Here is a 17,201-nt window from a genome sequence, read left to right on the forward strand (position 1 = left end):
TAACGGTACAATTATAAGGCGGATTACTCGAATGCAATAAATTTTGGGATTGTGTAAAGGACAAGACCGAAAAAATCAAAAATACAATGTGTAAATCGTTTCAGCCATCTAAGATTATTAAATTTAAGTTAGAAATTGATATTATATTGATTTCAATAACTTGATTGTCAAAACCCCCCTCGAAAATACAAACTGGATAGCGATTTGAAAGAAAATCTTCAAACCGAGTTCAAAATCTCTAAAATATAAATTATTGATATCACTAATTCCTTTAGTAATTCTTGAGAAATGGTGAAATATTACTCACTTACATGCTGATATGATATGCACTTCACATTTTAGTTTTTTGTTACGTCATTCCAAACTGAGCTTTTCGTGTCCCTTGCTTGCATAACACGTTTATTCTTTCTGTCATTCTCACTTTGGATTTTAATTGATTCAAAATGTTTTCCAATCGAGAGCTCGTTGAAGTTTATTTAAACAAAATCGGGACAGCGAGAATGTGCTAGCCTATTTAAACCAAAACTTAACAGCTAGTGAAGACGTGATAAATCCAAGGGGAGGACGCTTAGAACAATATGCCATTCACACATTAACACAATGCGTTGATGCATTTATAAATATTGACACTTTCGTTTTCGTACAGTTGCACAGTTGCGGCACACAAAGAGCTCAGTTGTGACAAGTAGCTGTTTCATGGGGCACAGAGTGGCATACTTAGACTCACAGTATATCCCATGTTTTTTTAGAGGCACAATATAGTTTGTGCTAAGCGACGCTTCCCTTGGAAAAATCGTAGTTTGAAATTATGGGTGAAAACATTTAAAACGCTCTGGTGGAGTACAAAGGCAGCAAAGAAAGGTTTTTCGATAGAAAAACTCGCTGGCTGGATGCACCGTTCATGGTAAGTTCACTTGATCTGCTTCTTACACGGAAAACCCTCGAATCAAAAAATTACGATCTTGCAATTTTTGATTTTTGCAGTTGTTGTTTTAACTAATAATTAGTTGATTCAACCAATTTGCTATTTGATTTGCACATATTGAAGTAGTTGAAAAATATGTTGTTGTTAATGCTGTCTAATGTCAAAAACAGCACAAAGCAAAACAAAAATCGCAATGGAAAATCAACCATTACTTTAGTTGAAATTCAAACGCGTTTCTTAAACATTTTCATGCAAACGAAATTCGCTTATTATACGTTTGTAAAACTCGTGAAGAGTAACTTTTGAATGATAGTAAATTAATGTTTATCATCATATCTAAGTTGTCAGAATATTGATGTGATGATAAATTATCTACATCTTTACTGCTCTGGTGTTACAAGAAGAAACGATTGATTTAAAGTAGTGCTATGCAGCCAGAACTGATAGCCGTTAGAGATATTGCAATTAACAAAACGTGTTTAACCAAAACTAGAACCCAGGGAATTGTATGCGTTTGAATTTTGGTCTCAAAATCAACTTGATTCTCCATCGTGAAATGCATGTTAATGAATGAGCATCATGTTATCTTCAAGTCATGTACCAAAATTGTATGAACAAAGTGATTAAATTGAAAATGTTTAATATTCATTCATATAATCTGGCTCAAACAATAAAAATCAGTGCAGTCGGTTCGACCTTTTGTTCGTAAGTAATATAGTGGTCACAATTGGAACTTTTCGTTGACACCAGCACTACTAAAAGAGAGTATATTATTTATATTAAATATAACATATTTTTTATATATCCTAACATACCGAATTTTCATTTAAAAAATAAGAACGTATATCAATAAGGAATATTTTATTGTCATTCACAATCAATAATTTTGCTTACGTTGAAATAACTAATCGTAATATCTAAAACAACTAAAACCGATTTATTTTTCAACACACATAACTGTTAAATCAAAAACAAGGTCGTTTGTTGTAATTAAAATCTTTATTGAAATTGAAAGGTGTGTGTCTTGACTAACTGACAGCATTTTTTTTTCAACCAAAATTTTTGTTATTTCAACCATCGTTTCTGTTGATTCGAAAAACAAAAATGACAGTTTAGAAAAAACAACATTCGATTAGTTGTACCAAATTTTAACCAATCAAATTCAGAAAAACAACTAATATTTTGGTTGTTTCACGATCGCGAGGGGTTCCGTGTATGAACAGTAATAATAACTAGTGCCAAGTTAGGTGTGGTTTTTTTTTAAATAACTATTTATTGGAATATGAGTTAAAATTAGATTATTAAGATTTTAATTGGGTGTTCAGCCACAAGTGGTGACTTTTCAGCCCTATTATATATATGATTTGGTTATTACCATGAGGACATTATTTGCTTCCGCAATTCTGAGATTTTTGTGTAGGGAAAATTCTAAACCTACTTGTATTGTGTAATGGAAAAAAGGAACTTATATACTAACTTACTAACTAATACAGAGAGCGAATCGATTCAATTGAAGATTGCATCGATTTTTGTCGGAATTTGCTTATAATATTATGTGACATTACATCTAATGGTTCTATATTTGTGAGTCTGTGTAACTCATTTGTACTAAACCAGGGAGGACGCTTCAAAATCATTTCAGAATTTTATTCTGAATCCTTTAAAGCGTTTTCTTCCTGGTAAAACAACAACTTGACCAAATTGGTACTGCATAATGCATGGCTGGGCTGAAAATTTGTTTATAAATTAATAATTTGTTTTTTAGACAGCGCTTAGAATTTCTGTTCATAAGAGGATATAAACGTTTAATACATTTATTAAACTTTGCCTGGATTCCTTCAATGTGATCCTTGAAAGTGAGTTTTTTGTCATATGCTATTCAATTCCAAGCCATTCAATTTGATAATGTGATTGTTGTTTGGTTGAAGAAAAGAAGCTCTTGGCTTATGAGGAAAGAAAATTAATTGCGTTTTTGCTGCATTTGGTTTAATTTTCCATTTTGACAGATAATCACTGAAAATATTTAAACTTCTTTGTAGGCGACTGCAGATCACTCTTAGATTTCTACCCGTGGCTAACAGACTTGTGTCGTCACAGAATAGCGATTTCTGACAACCAACGGGTAGATTTGGAAGATCAGTAGTGAAAATATTATACAAGATTGGAGCTACGCTCGAACCCTGCGGAACACCGGCTCGTACGGGTAGCAATTCAGATTTACAATTCTGATAGCTAACCTGAAGAGTACGATCAGTTAAATAATTTAAATTAATAATTTTAATAAAATAGGAAACTGGAAATCAGACATTTTTGCTCTTAAACCTTTGGGCCAACACTGTCGAATGCTTTTTCTATGTCTAGAAGAGCAACTCCAGTGGATAACCCAGAAGATTTATTTGATTTTATCATGTTCGTTACTCTGACAAGTTGATGAGTAGTTGAGTTCATGACGAAATCCAAACTGCTCTGGTAGAAAAATTGAATTCTCATTTATATCAGACATCATTCTCAACAAGATATTTTTTTCAAAAAGTTTACTGATAGAAGAAAGTAAGCTAATTGGTCGATAACTTGATGTTTCTGCTAGGTTTTTATCAGGTTTGAGGATAGGAATTACTTTAGAGTTTTTCCATCTTTTTGGGAAGTAAGCTAATGAAAAACACTTGTTGAAAATTTCAACCAGGAGTCTCAAGGCAACATCGGGAAGATTTTTAATAAGAATATTAAAAATTCCATCATCACCAGGAGCCTTCATGTTTTAAAGTTTCCTAACAATTGATTTAATTTCTCAATAATGTCATCTTGGGTTGAAATATGCTCATATTTCAGTGAGACTTCATTTTCAATAGGGCTCACGTTCAAATTGAAATTGTCTACACTCTCAAACTGCTGAGCAAGATTTTGAGCTTTTTCGCCATTTGTAAGAAGTATTTGATTTCCTTCCTCTTCGTCCGATTTGAAATGAGACTTTTACTTCCGGGAGAAAAGTAGAAAGCTCAGTACGGAATGCTTTGAAGTCGGAAATCATCACCGTCACTGGTGGCATAGATTGATATTTCTTCCCAGAACGACAAGCGTCCATTTTGGGAATTTTTGAAGAATTTTCTTCTATGTCGCTACAATCGGATTCAGGAAGAATCTCGTAAATATTGTTAGACGGCATAGGATCAACGGAAGTGAAATCCGTCCGTTGTCTTTTATTTTTACATTCAGATTCTATAAGATCGTGAATGTTATTAGAAAAATGTTGAATAACGGATTGTGATTTATTCCGTATTGAATTATTTTTAGCCTTAGGCTTGTTGCCTTTCCGGTTGGACGCAGGCATTTTTGAAATGAATGAAATTTGAAATTAAATTAACTAGGCTAAATTAGTCTTCGATTAGACTCCTAGCTAGCCTTAAATAAGGCTGATTAATTTCTTAGCCACTCTAATATCACTCTTTATATAGCCTTGAGAAAGGCTGACTAATAGATAGTCTTTAAAAAGACTGTTAGTGATTCAGGTAGCCTTGAAAAAGACTGAAGCCTTGAATCAATGAAACTCTAGGTAGCCAGAAAAAATTTCCAGGAGCCAAGAGCTATTCACGTGCGCTGCGAACGACTGTTCAACACCGACTGATGAGAGTCGCCTTCGGTGAACAGTTTATCTCCCGTTTCACGCCTTTGGAATATTTCTTGTGGGCCATGTTAAGGCTTATATCTACAAGGATAAAACAGCAACGGATGAACTGGAAGCCAGTATTGAAGCATTTATTCGTGAAATACCGGTTAGAGAGGAAATGCCAAAATTGGACCTTGCGCATGGGCCATCTAAAACGGAGCCGCTGCCAACATTTGCATGAAATCATCTTTAAACATTAAAATATATTGATAGTTCAATCGATTCCAATAAAAATTTCATCAAAACGACTGTTCAACACCGACTGAAGTTAGGTGTGGTTGTTTCGGAGTTATGGTCGATTATATAAACAATATGAACTTTGCACCCCCCTTGGACGAGATCCTTACTTTATACACCCACCTTCCCCCTTAAAAATACTCGTAGGATCATTTGAAGTGCAAATAATATCATTACTGTATCTATCAACTTTACATTAAAATTTCGTTTTTAAGAGGCATATTTAGGTCATTAAAAAAAAACCTATGGCCTTTAAAATGTATCTCGCCAAATTAGATAAATATTGTCTTGACCTCTCCCCTCTTTTAAGGACACTTGCTAGACACCGTTTCCCCTAAAAATTTCCTTGGTACCTGTACCAAGTTTAATAGCAATCCGATCAGTAATTCTGGAGTTTTGCCGTTGCAAACATTATCCTTTTTTCTATCTTCAGAGTTATATTTCATAACATACACAGTAGTTCAGTTGGCAGAACGATTTCCACGGATTGGAAAAGGTTGCGATTTAATAACTCGTGTCCCCAGTTTCCGTCGTCCCGGGTTGGCGGTTCAATGCATAGGACGCTGGTCTTACAAGCTAGTTGTCGTATGTTCGAGCACCGACCTGGAAGGATTCTTAGTGTCAGTAAAATCCATAGTACAAGCCATGCAATAATTCTGTACACTAAGAATCGGCTGCGAAGTCTGTTGAAACTCAAAGGCCAAATTCCACAAAAGGAATGTATTGCCAAGACTTTGCTTTGCTTTGTCCCCAGTTTCCGTACTTCGTTATTTTCATTTTACCAGTCATATTTTAGTGTCATTCTCCTAATAGAAAGTTCTACATTGGGTATGTTATTATGTGGCGTATGTGAACAAAATAGTGTATTTTGGTAAGGTGTCTTTCTGTAAGTTTTTGTATTAAACTGAGACAGAAACAGCTAACAGTTTCATGCAACCAATTAGCTTTCGCAACTAACTCCACATTGACTATACGAAAAACGGCTATCCCTCTGTATCTTAGATTTGCAAATTTCTTCATTTGCCAATACCTAGTTGCAAACATTAGATAACTATGAGTTTATAACTGTACCGATTCATAAGGGAAGGTTTTTGTTAACAATCAGGTATCTCAAAGCTTACTGCACATCAAAACACTATCAATTTCATGGTGTTTGCTCGAACAATCAAATAATTGAAAACACTCGAAAATACGCACAAAGATAGAAAAATGTTGAAATATTTATGTTACCCAGTCGGTTACCGAACTTGATCAAAAATTTTGTTGTTTGAAACGGATATTCATCGAAATTATTAACCATGAACAAGACATTTATGATTTTGGTTTTGCTCCTAGTGTGAGAGAAAACAAAAACATTGCAGATCAAACAGTTCACTTACGACTCACAGCCTTCTTAATTGAAAATTAGGACACAAATATTAGAGTGAAGGATTTACATGATTGTGTTTGTCAATTGTATTAGTATTTAACTTTATGATCGTTAGAAAAAGTCACAAATCTGCTCACTCAGTATTAATATAGCAATTTCTCAATTTGCTAACCAAAACTATAATCACAGAATAACATTTTTTGCAACAATGTATCATAGGCCAGCATAAAGCTGGAGAATGACTGTATTGTATAATTTAAAATATCGTCAAGTCTCGAAATAAAATCTTTGACGGAAATTCTAAACTAGCCTAGTATTCCTGCAGATTGCCATCTTCAGTTTGTCGTGGGGTGAGATACGTAGAATATGTAATGGGGAACGTGTCACTTGAGCCAATTTGTTCTGATTCCTGATTATTGAAATTAAAGCACAAATTATTTACCAATCTATTCGAACTTGAAAAAGCATCAAGCCTACTGTTCGATTTTGATATTTGCTTCTCGATAGTGGAAGCAAAAATTTTAGCAAGAGTAGTGACCCGGACAAATTTTGCTTGTGCATCACGAAAATTCATACTACTCGCTCGCAAAGTTGTAGGAATTGATCAATTTAACCAAATTAACTGTTAGAAATGTAACAAAAGTATTCGGAGATCGTTTGTCCACAGCCCGTAGGTTCAGATCGGAAGGAATTACAATTTCGGATGTCACAAAATTGTCATAAAGATTGGCCCCTGTAACAAGCCTCCCTAACCTAGGGAATTGTGTGGTCCTAGACCACAACTAAGTTACCACGTTTCGCCTCGTTTCCGTGACCATCAGCAATCAGTGCATCTCCATCACAGCAATCGTTTGCGACGTTTCACATCTGCATAATTATTACACCGAAACCTCCATTCATCAATTCCGGTTCGAAAATACCCACATTTTAAGGGTTTTTAGGAATATTGATAAACCGGAAGTCGCCATCTTGGATTTCCGCACCACTTCAAATATCGTTTTCCGTCATCTACTCATCAATCCCGTTTCGAAAATACCCGTATTGTAGTAATTTCCATGGAGCCGGAAATTGTTTTCTTTGAATGCAAAAACCTCTTTTTACGAAGTTGGTTCGTAAAAAAAGTTTACGTTATTTGGGATTTGGTTCGTAAAAAAAGCTTACGTTATTTGGGATTTGGTTCGTAAAAAGAGTTACGTAAAAAGAGGTAAGGTAAAAAAAGTGTTCGTAAACGGAGGTTTGGGTGTATTGTTGGACACAGTCGAGACAAGAACGTTTTCGTGTTGGACTGACCATATTGGAGATTTCAGGAATTCAGAAATTACATAGGAATGTCATCTACAACCGAGCATTGAACTAAAATTACAGCAGGGCAGTTGACTTGTGAGAATGTGTTTACCAGGAATCGTGCAATAGGCAAATCCAGTTATTCGTTCGCCCAAGAAGCTGATAAACTTTGACTAATGAGTACAAGTGATATTTAAATCGCGACTGTAATCATCAACTCTGTATAAAAACTGTTCAAACCGACGACTGTGACAATGAGAGATTCTCTTTGTTTACTTTCTCTTTCGATTATTGCGGAATAGGCCTGCTTTTTTCGGTAATTTCTTCAGTGCGGATTCAAAGATGATAACTTTAGTTATTATTATCGGTAAATAATTCTAGTGAAGGATTGCTAAGAGTACCGTAATAATCGAAAGAGAAAGTAAACAAAGAGAATCTCTCATTGTTACATTCGTCGTTTTGAACATTTCATACAGAACTAAAATTTATGTATCCGTATTTTAAGCATTACAAGTTAATTTTAACTTTTGGTTAAAATCTGACACTTGAGTGGTTATTTTGTGTCGAGTAGTTAAATTTAAGTAGAATTGCGGTCCACTTCAAAGTTTGACGGATGGAAAGTTATTTGGGTTTATTTTGCACTGGAAATAATTTCGACTAAATAATTAATATTAGAGTTTTCTTTGAAAGATTTTTTTCAGTGTCGGAAAATAACCATCGATCTGTCAAAAATAACCATGCTCTCGAGCAGGGTTATTTTTGATAACATCAACATAACCACTCGAGTGTCAGATTTCAACCAAAAGTTAGAACTAACCACGAAATGGTTCACAGCCTAAGACATAAATTCTTCCAAGACGCCATAGCCCGAAAAAAAAAGTAAATATTTGGGGACATTGCCAAGCGCAAATTCAAGTAGAAGCAACAAACTGTTTTCAGTGAGATGCAGTTCAAGACAAACTGGCGTTTGATAAACAAAGCATGAGCTAATATTTGTTCCGTATTCTGTATGAATTGAACTTGAAATATAGACAGAATTTGCACATATGATAAAACCTTTGAAATATTTCACCAATTGTTGATCGTAACAACCTTTAAGTTTTTAGCAGCTCATTTACAACTATCATGAATACATTTCCTCTAAGCCTTTCTCAGATAGACTTCTTTAAGTGGCAAAGCCCACTATTAGTGACTCATTACCCACCTATCGATAATTTTGAGCTTACTGCCCACTACAACTGAGCTTGTGCCCACAGGTGGGCTAAAGAGACCACTTTGGGAATCACTGTTCTGAAAGATGAAAAACTATAACAAAAGCGATCGATTTACAAGATTTTACAGCGTCTTGGCTTAGGTTATCTTTGAATACAAACAACTTAAATGTATATAAGAAAATATATGATAGATAAATAACATATTTTAGGCTCTCATCTAGTATTTGTCGGAAAAATTTGTACGCGTGGTCCTGTTTTGAGCCTCATAACTATTTTATGTCGATTTGTACTTTCCTGGGTTAACTACCGAAATAGATTATCCGATTGTTTACAAACACGACTTTTTTATACAAATTTTTCTTTTTTTTCATTCGTATTTGTAGTCGTATGACTTATGTCCCGAGCAAAGCCAAACATCAAAACGAGAGCAAATCGAAATCTTATTATGATAGCAACATCACATTGAAATCTTAATATGATCTCTGCTCATCAATTTTTCAATTGATATCACATTTTGTTATCTTTTTGCTGTTACTTTGAAAATGAAAACTTGCGAGGCGAACATTTTGGGAAACTCCAAAAATGATTATTCAAAAGCAACAACTTAATAACCGCATCAAGATACGACTAATTCTATTAGGCAAATTGTTTTGACCATTGAAATACTCAACTTATTTCCACATAATTGCTCAAGATTGTGATAATGATTATTTGATAACGAAAGGCTGTTCATAACTACGTTAGATAATATTTTCGTTCTATAGAATAATGATTCAGTTAATTCAAATGTTGTCATAAACTTATTTTCATCAGCTTGGGTCGACAGTTTTCTCAATTTACATAAAAAAATGCACATTAATTTTATTATTTCTTCGTCAAATCAGATCAATTTTACCTCCTTTGGTTAAGAATATTTATTTCCCCTGCCTCTTGTGAATATTTTCGTGACCCTCACTTAGTATCGTTTCTCGTCGAATGAATTTTATATTGAACTCCCCTTATGTTAGTGAACTTGCAACAGCTCTGTACCCTCTGAGTAGTGTAAAAAGTATCTGTGGTCGTCAAAAAAGAGAGGAGGGAGGAGGTGTCTATATTCTCCGACTTCCCTCGTTTTTCGACAAATAAGAGAAATGTAACAATAAACCTCTTCTTAGAGGCACTTGCTACAAACTCCAACCTTTTGTTCACCTGTGCAATGAATATCTGATCTAGACAAGAAAAAATAGCTTTATTACCACCTCTGAATTGCAAAAGTACCTCTGTCAAATTTGGTGATAATTTAGTGAGTTGTTATGGAATTATTCCGATATTTACAAACAATGAGCTGAAAGCTTCTTCAATATACACTTGCTATCTTTTACCCTTACGATCATCTATTAGTTGTAATAAATATAACACCGTTTACCGTTAGAAACATTACACCTCCCTTTTCAAAGGCACTTGCTGCATTCACCCCCCATATAAGCATCTAAGATATGCAAAATGTTGCTATGGTCTTAGCGGGTCCCCCCGCCTCCCCTGTTAAGGACACTTGCTACGCTCTCTCTACCATTAAAATACTTTTATGACCATCTCTGAAAAGCAAGAAGTATCTGTGCCAAGTTTGGTGGCAATCCGTTCAGTAATTCCAGAGTTATGGCGTTACAAACATACAAAATTACATTCATTTTATATACATAAATATAAATATCTTAGACTTTCATAATCTTTTCCAAAGAAACCGTCTTATTCAGGGAAAAGGTGGGTGCGCGCGGTACATATTAGTGCGCATCTCATTGTGAGCTCCTGTTAAAGTTTACCACTATTTACTTACAATAAATATTGAAATTTATTTAATAATTAATAAATTTATTAATTTTATATTCACACGACAGACGTAAATATAAAATCTGTCATTAGAAAATAAGCTTTATATTTACTACTAATAGAATCACGCTTTTTTGGTTTCATAACAGCTTTTAGACCCAAACGAAGTTATCATCGAGTATTCCGATTGTTACGGAAAGTTCGAGTATTCGAGTACTACGGAAAATTCATTGTGCGCATAATTGTGTACCACTGCGCTCTATTACCTTACATCGCGCACTATTATGAACAAAACATGATTATTTTGTGGCTTTCATGTTCGTAATAATTGTAATCGTTAATTTGAGGATATTGAAAAACAAAGTTTTATGTTTCCGTAGACGTGTTTATGATTGTGGTAAAAGTAATATTTTATTTGTGAAACTTCGTAAAGCTTAGGTGCGCAGTAATCGCCTCCTCTCCCATAATCTGTAGGATTTTGAGTCATAGGAAGTTTGAATATTTGATTGAATTTTAACGCCACCAAATGAAAGAATTTCATAACCTCCAATTACCGACGTTTTAAATCATCATGTTTTAGAGATATATCGTAATATGTCTTCTATCAGAAACATTCGAGCACTGTAGAAGCGCCTGACGAATGAATTCCTAACTAACGTTTTCTCCATATTCTCCTAACCAGAGATCATTTTTTTTTGTAGAAACAGACAATGAAAATTATAGAATGATAGTACTCAAGGGAGAGCAAGGATGTGAAAATATAGAACGGAAGAGAGAGACGTGACAGAGGGTCATTTAAGCAAGTAGAAATCTTCTAGTAACTTAACTTTTACCTTCTACCAGAGGAGTTGGGCTTAGGCATCTGAACAATGCGAATCACCCAAGTCTCTGGTATGTCGAAAAGTAGTGATAAAGGTCTTTTACCATTTACTATCCGAACCGGATTTCTACTTGCTTAAATGACCCTCTGTCACGTCTCTCTCTTCCGTTCTATATTTTCACATCCTTGCTCTCCCTTGAGTACTATCATTCTATAATTTTCATTGTCTGTTTCTACAAAAAAAATGATCTCTGGTTAGGAGAATATCGGAAAAAGGAAAAAAGAAATATTGACTACTAAACTTAGTCGTTAAAAAAGAAAAAGAGTTTTCTCCATAATGTAGACTTTGACATCTCGAACAACTTTCCTCAGAAAAAAAACTTTGAAGATTACAGTTTCTGAGCTAGATCATATTTTAGCACACTAGCTCCAAATAGTACAGAGATTTTGCATTAATATTTAAAAGACGAAATAAGTAAGATATTTTTCTGGAATCGGAATAACATATGATCTGGGATTGCTTATTGTCAGATTCCTAATTCACGTCTCCAGTGAGCCTTTGCTGTAAAAGACTTCACTCTAAAGCGCTCGCTCTTCTGAGCCTCGACATTCGTATTTCAAAGTGATTACATACTCGAGTAGTGTGAGATCAAATAAATAACTCAATTTGATATTATGATGTTCACATGCTACAGCTTCTGGATACGAGAAAAACACAAAGAGCACATTTTCATACCTATCAAATAGCCGCATTGCCATTCTCGATGGTTGCGGGACGGATGCGACGAAACGAGTGTACATCGGCTAAAACTACCTGTATACAGCTTCGTGAATCAACACTGCTTGTCATACATATGATCGAAAATTCTCCATCTTCTTACAGTTCAACGTCACAGTCCATAGCATTCGCAGATAGTTCGGAATCCAAATCACCTAGGTTCGAAACCCAAGTGTTTCTCCCTGGTGGAGGTGTTGATGCTTTTGGCGCTTTTTTATTGTTGCAAGTAATATCGCCTAAAGGTATACTATCCCGGGTCTTTTGCCCAATCTATTTTTAGTTTATGCTCGCGACTTGTTTGTTTTCAGTAATGTCTTTTTAAAGCAAATCAATAACTGATTATGCATTCCAGTTTTGTTTTCGTTGTTTGATAATAATATCAAGTTGAGAACTAATTTGGCTATCAACAAGAAACAATCTATATCTTATTTAGATTTCAGTTTGATTTCGCTGTTAGCAAAAATAGTTTTCTGTTTGATATTATAGGAATATCTTTTTGGTATCGATTTTGATTTTTGACACTTAAAACGACCAAAACAACGACAAATTGAGTAATCGATAAACGCGAACATCACAACATCAAAATGAGTTTTCTATTTGATCTCACACTCTGCTCGGGGTCTGTCTTTTAACAATATTACCTTTTCTTCTAGACGAATCCCGAAAAAATCAATGTATTGATACCAACTTCTGTCGAACCTTATGCCAGCTCTCTAACGATGATCCTTTCAAACTGTCCTTTCAGAACTCACACCGTGGGGAATCCGTCGACGCACTGGCCCAAACCGGCGTAGTTTCAGCGAGCGGACCTCCCCGCCTCGGGTGACTTCGTTCAATGGAACTACCGACTTGCAACATCAACCGAACTTTTTCGACACGATGGCCCTCCGCAACAAACAACCACGGCCGGACACCCGTCGGGCCTTCGACGAGGAAACACTGTCTACGTCGTCGTTTTCCTCCTCGTCTGGCAGTTCCAGTGGAACCATTCTGACGACACGGATGAGACCTCGAGTTCCACCGCCGCCACCTCCACCGCCGGCTAGTTTAACGGGATCTGCCTCACCGGATCAGCAATCAATTTCAAGTAACGACACGTGTTCCGGAAGGAAAAAATTTGACAATCACTCCAAACCGGAAGATAATAGCATCTATGAGGAGTTTTGTTTCGATCTGAGTTCCGGTTCGGAACGTAGCAGTGGCAGAAGTTCGACGGCTTCACGTACGATAGTACAAGTTTCGACACCCGTTCAAACCAGCTTCAATAAAGATGCCGTTCATAGGCTGGAGATTCGTCACGAAGACGAAGACAGTAGCTATGAATCTATGGGCCAGAAGAAAACCTCCATCCTGATCACCGGAGATGACTGCTACTCGACGGTAAACGTGGACGATGATGACGAAACGCCTCGCTACCAATCGTCGGTTGTCGTCAATGATGTCGTTGCTCCTGCGGGTATTCACCAAACATCCTCCAATACGGTGACTATCAGTGTCAATTCGCCAACGTCAACGCTTCAGCACCCTCGGAATAAGAACAGTTCGACCATTTCGAGCCTCGAGGAAATGATCTCCAAGAACAACATGAAGAACAGCATCCTAAACAGTTCAAATTCAACCTCGATCATTCCGATTGGAGGACCGACTTCCATCAGTGTGACGGCAGCTGCAGAACAGTTCGAGTCAAGTACACTAACGAAAACGACCGGAAAAACATTGATCAGTCTGGACTTTGCTCAAAGTGCGATAAACCTTCCGGATCAGCAAAATTCGAAGCACAAGGTTAGCACTCCAAATGACGACTCTGAAAATTGCAACGGCGAACGCAGCGATACGATTTCGATAGTTCCTAACGAAGCTAATTCCAAAGATTGTAGCGATAGTATTGAGCAGCTTCTGCGAAATCCCGTCGAGGCCGTTCGACGAAATCTGGTTCCGCACTACTGCGGAAAGCTCCCCGCGAAGGAGCCAACCGACGGAACGCCGACGCCCGGTGATACGAATCTCGTAGATGGAATGGTAGTAATACGACGACAAAAAACAGCCGACATCAGCAATGTTCCTGCAAAGCGGAACAGTTTCATCACCAAACTACTGGAAGATCCGATGTTGGGTCACCTGACCGAAGGATTGGACTACGATTTGGTGACAAAACTAATTGAAAACTCGCTGTTACGATTGAAGGATAGTCGAACTCAGCTGGATATGAGTGGAACCAAAGATGAGGACGATGTGTCAAAGATGATCGAGGAATCGCTGAAATTGATCAAGGAAGAGCGACTGAAGATGGACGCCAAAAAGGTAGAGAAGAGTAGCAATCGAAGCAGTATCAGTTCGGGGAACAGCTACGGATCGGCTGCATACGAACTGATGGAATTTGACGCCACCGGTGACTTGAGTGACTGCTACCAAAGTTGCTCCAGCGATCTGACCACCGATGATGATGTCACTTCTTCCCGTAGCAAGTTTTATCAAATGCTGGTTGATGCAACGTTGTCTGAAATTGAAATAACCACAGCGAATGATGATGAACATCACTACGAATCCATCCGGATGAACAGTGATCCGATCTACGAGGAAATCAGCGACATTCCCCCTCCTTTACCGCTGACAGCACCGCCAGTCACGGATGATCTAGACCGGGAAAAACGAAACGCTCGATCAATCTTCGAAGGAGCCTCCAAATACGACATTCTGTCCTATCTGGTCGATGCCAAAGAACGGGGAATTGCCCAGGAGGAGGCCTACAACTTTCAGTTCGGCAATGCCAGTGATATCATCTTGGAAGAGGAGGAAGACGAAAACATCACCGAGTTACGGCACCATCAGCGGCAGATCTCCGACATCAGCAGCCGTTTGTCGCACATTTCCAACATCAGTGATTCCAGCGAAGAAACTTCGCTGCTCTCGTTGAGCCTCGCACAGCGAAAGACTTCGGAAATTGAACGCAACGACTCCGGTGTTGGGTCGGAAACGAGTAAAACATCACGCAGCAAATGGCAGAACCCGTGTTCGACTTCCATCCTGGACAAAATTAGTCCCATTCATTTGTGCGAAGACTGCGACGGTCCGGTGGAAACACAAATCACGGAGTCCGGAGTGATGTACGCACCGCTGGTTTGTCGCAAATGTGGTAAGAAGCGTGCCGAACGTAAGGAAATCATTACGGAAATTGTGGAAACCGAGGAAAAGTACGGTCGCGATCTGCAGATCATCCTGGAAGAGTTCTACCAACCGATGCTGGTGGCCGGTCTGCTGAACCAAGATCAACTCTCCGCAATCTTTTTAAACGTGGAAGAATTGCTGGAGAACAATCAATTCCTGGCGGAGCGGATGCGAGACGCACTGGACATTGCGACCGAGCAGGGTGACGAGGATCTGCTAACCGTCAATGCAGGCAGGATCTTCCTGGAAGCGGCCCCGATGTTGCATGCCTTCGAAAGCTACTGTGTCCGGCAAGGTGCGGCCAGTCTGTTGCTTGCTAACCTGGAGAAGGAGAAGGAACTGCTCCGAATATTCCTACGAGTTTCACAGATGGAGAATGCGGTTCTCAGGAGGATGAATCTGAACTCATTTCTTATGGTGGATTGTTCGATTCGTATGCTTTATAATCCATACCAATTTGTACTTTACTTTCTCTTAGGTACCCGTTCAACGCGTTACAAAGTACCCGCTGCTGTTGGCTCGACTGTTCAAGGTTACTCCTCCGCATCAGGAAGGAAAGGAACTGCTGAAGCAAGCCCAGGAGAAAATCGAACTTCACCTCAATCACATGAACCGGGAGGCAAAAGATGTTCCGACCAAACTGTGGCGTCGAATTTCTTCCTCTACACCGACCGGTCGGCGACTGTCCTGCGAGCTGGACATGATCAATATCAAGCTACGGAAGATGGCCATCGATGTGCTGGAGTGGAACACGGAGGAAGTGCGGTTCGCCATCGAGGGACGGCTGCTGTTTACGCAGCCCAACGATGGGAACTGGAAGAAAAGTCGAACCATTAAGCTGACCTCGATCAACGCCCTGCTGGTGACTAATGGGAAGGTTAGTGGACTGTTCATAATGACTCTTTTACTTCTATAACTCTGTTTACTGCCTAAGGTCATTTCAGTGTAGTTATTTTCTAACGTAGTCGAAATAATTCTCTTTTAATACTAACTGTGCCCTATTTTATACAAAATATTGAAAAACTTTACGTACTCAAGTAGAAAAAGTACTCATTGACATGCCTTGTTTTACCACTATTATAAAAACGGTACGACCACTTTGTTGTAATTTATTGTAAGATGGCTTTTTGGTCAAGTGTTGCTCTACAAAATATTTATTTGGCGTTGAAGGCCGATGTTTCGAAGTAATATTCATCCTTCATCTTCAGGGAAGAACGACAACAAATAGATTGAATGTTTAATCTGGTTTGATGTGTGTGGAAACTAACTGTTGTAGAGTAGCCGTTCTTGTTTTTAAAATATTTTCAATGTTTCAATTCACTTGACGAGAAATATGTTGTCGATTTTCCCTGAAGGTGAAGGGATATTCATTCAAAACGTCGGCCTTCCACGCAAAATAAATATTTTGTAAAGTAGCGCATGACCAAAAAGCCATATTTCAATAAATTACCACTATTCATCATTGCCCTGTTGATTTTGGACTCGTCAAACTTAAAAAAGATAAACGAAAAAATTGAAGCATTAATAACAAGGTAGAAAAATAGAATCGCAGCATTGAACAATCTTTGGCAAAGCTTGTTATGGATGTTTAACCCCATATTTTAGATCATTTGGTTATAATGTCGTTTGCAAATTGCTTTGGATATATTTGTTCAGTCTCTATTAAAACATGCAATGAAATCCGCTTTCTCGAAACGATTCCGCAAGTATCTGCCTATGTCAAGGCGCAAAAAACATCAATTGGTATTAACGGAGATCAGGTCCGGTGAAACATGTTATGCCCAGGTGGGTAAATTTTCGTATCGGGGGGAACGACCCACTATTTTGAATTATTGAAATGATATTTATCCCTTAAAAGTGTGGGATCGATTTTTTTAATGTTTTGTTTCGATATAATTTTGCATGAAACGCGTAAATTCGAAGTTTGAAGCGAGTTCGG

The 17,201-nt window shown here is 37.5% G+C and overlaps 1 protein-coding gene across 7 annotated transcripts in view; it reads left to right on the forward strand.

The window, feature by feature from the left end:
• The window catches only part of LOC131437068 (uncharacterized), a 561,034-nt gene that overhangs the window by 530,294 nt on the left and 13,539 nt on the right, over positions 1–17,201 (forward strand). For all 7 annotated transcript variants that reach the window (XM_058606126.1, XM_058606123.1, XM_058606122.1 and 4 more), the window contains 2 exons: positions 12,843–15,679; positions 15,741–16,139. In XM_058606126.1, coding sequence (XP_058462109.1) covers positions 12,843–15,679; positions 15,741–16,139 — 3,236 coding nt within the window. The remainder of the gene's footprint in view (positions 1–12,842; positions 15,680–15,740; positions 16,140–17,201) is intronic.

The sequence above is a fragment of the Malaya genurostris genome, chromosome 3 (assembly GCF_030247185.1).
Source record: "Malaya genurostris strain Urasoe2022 chromosome 3, Malgen_1.1, whole genome shotgun sequence".
In the NCBI taxonomy this organism is placed as follows: domain Eukaryota; kingdom Metazoa; phylum Arthropoda; class Insecta; order Diptera; family Culicidae; genus Malaya; species Malaya genurostris.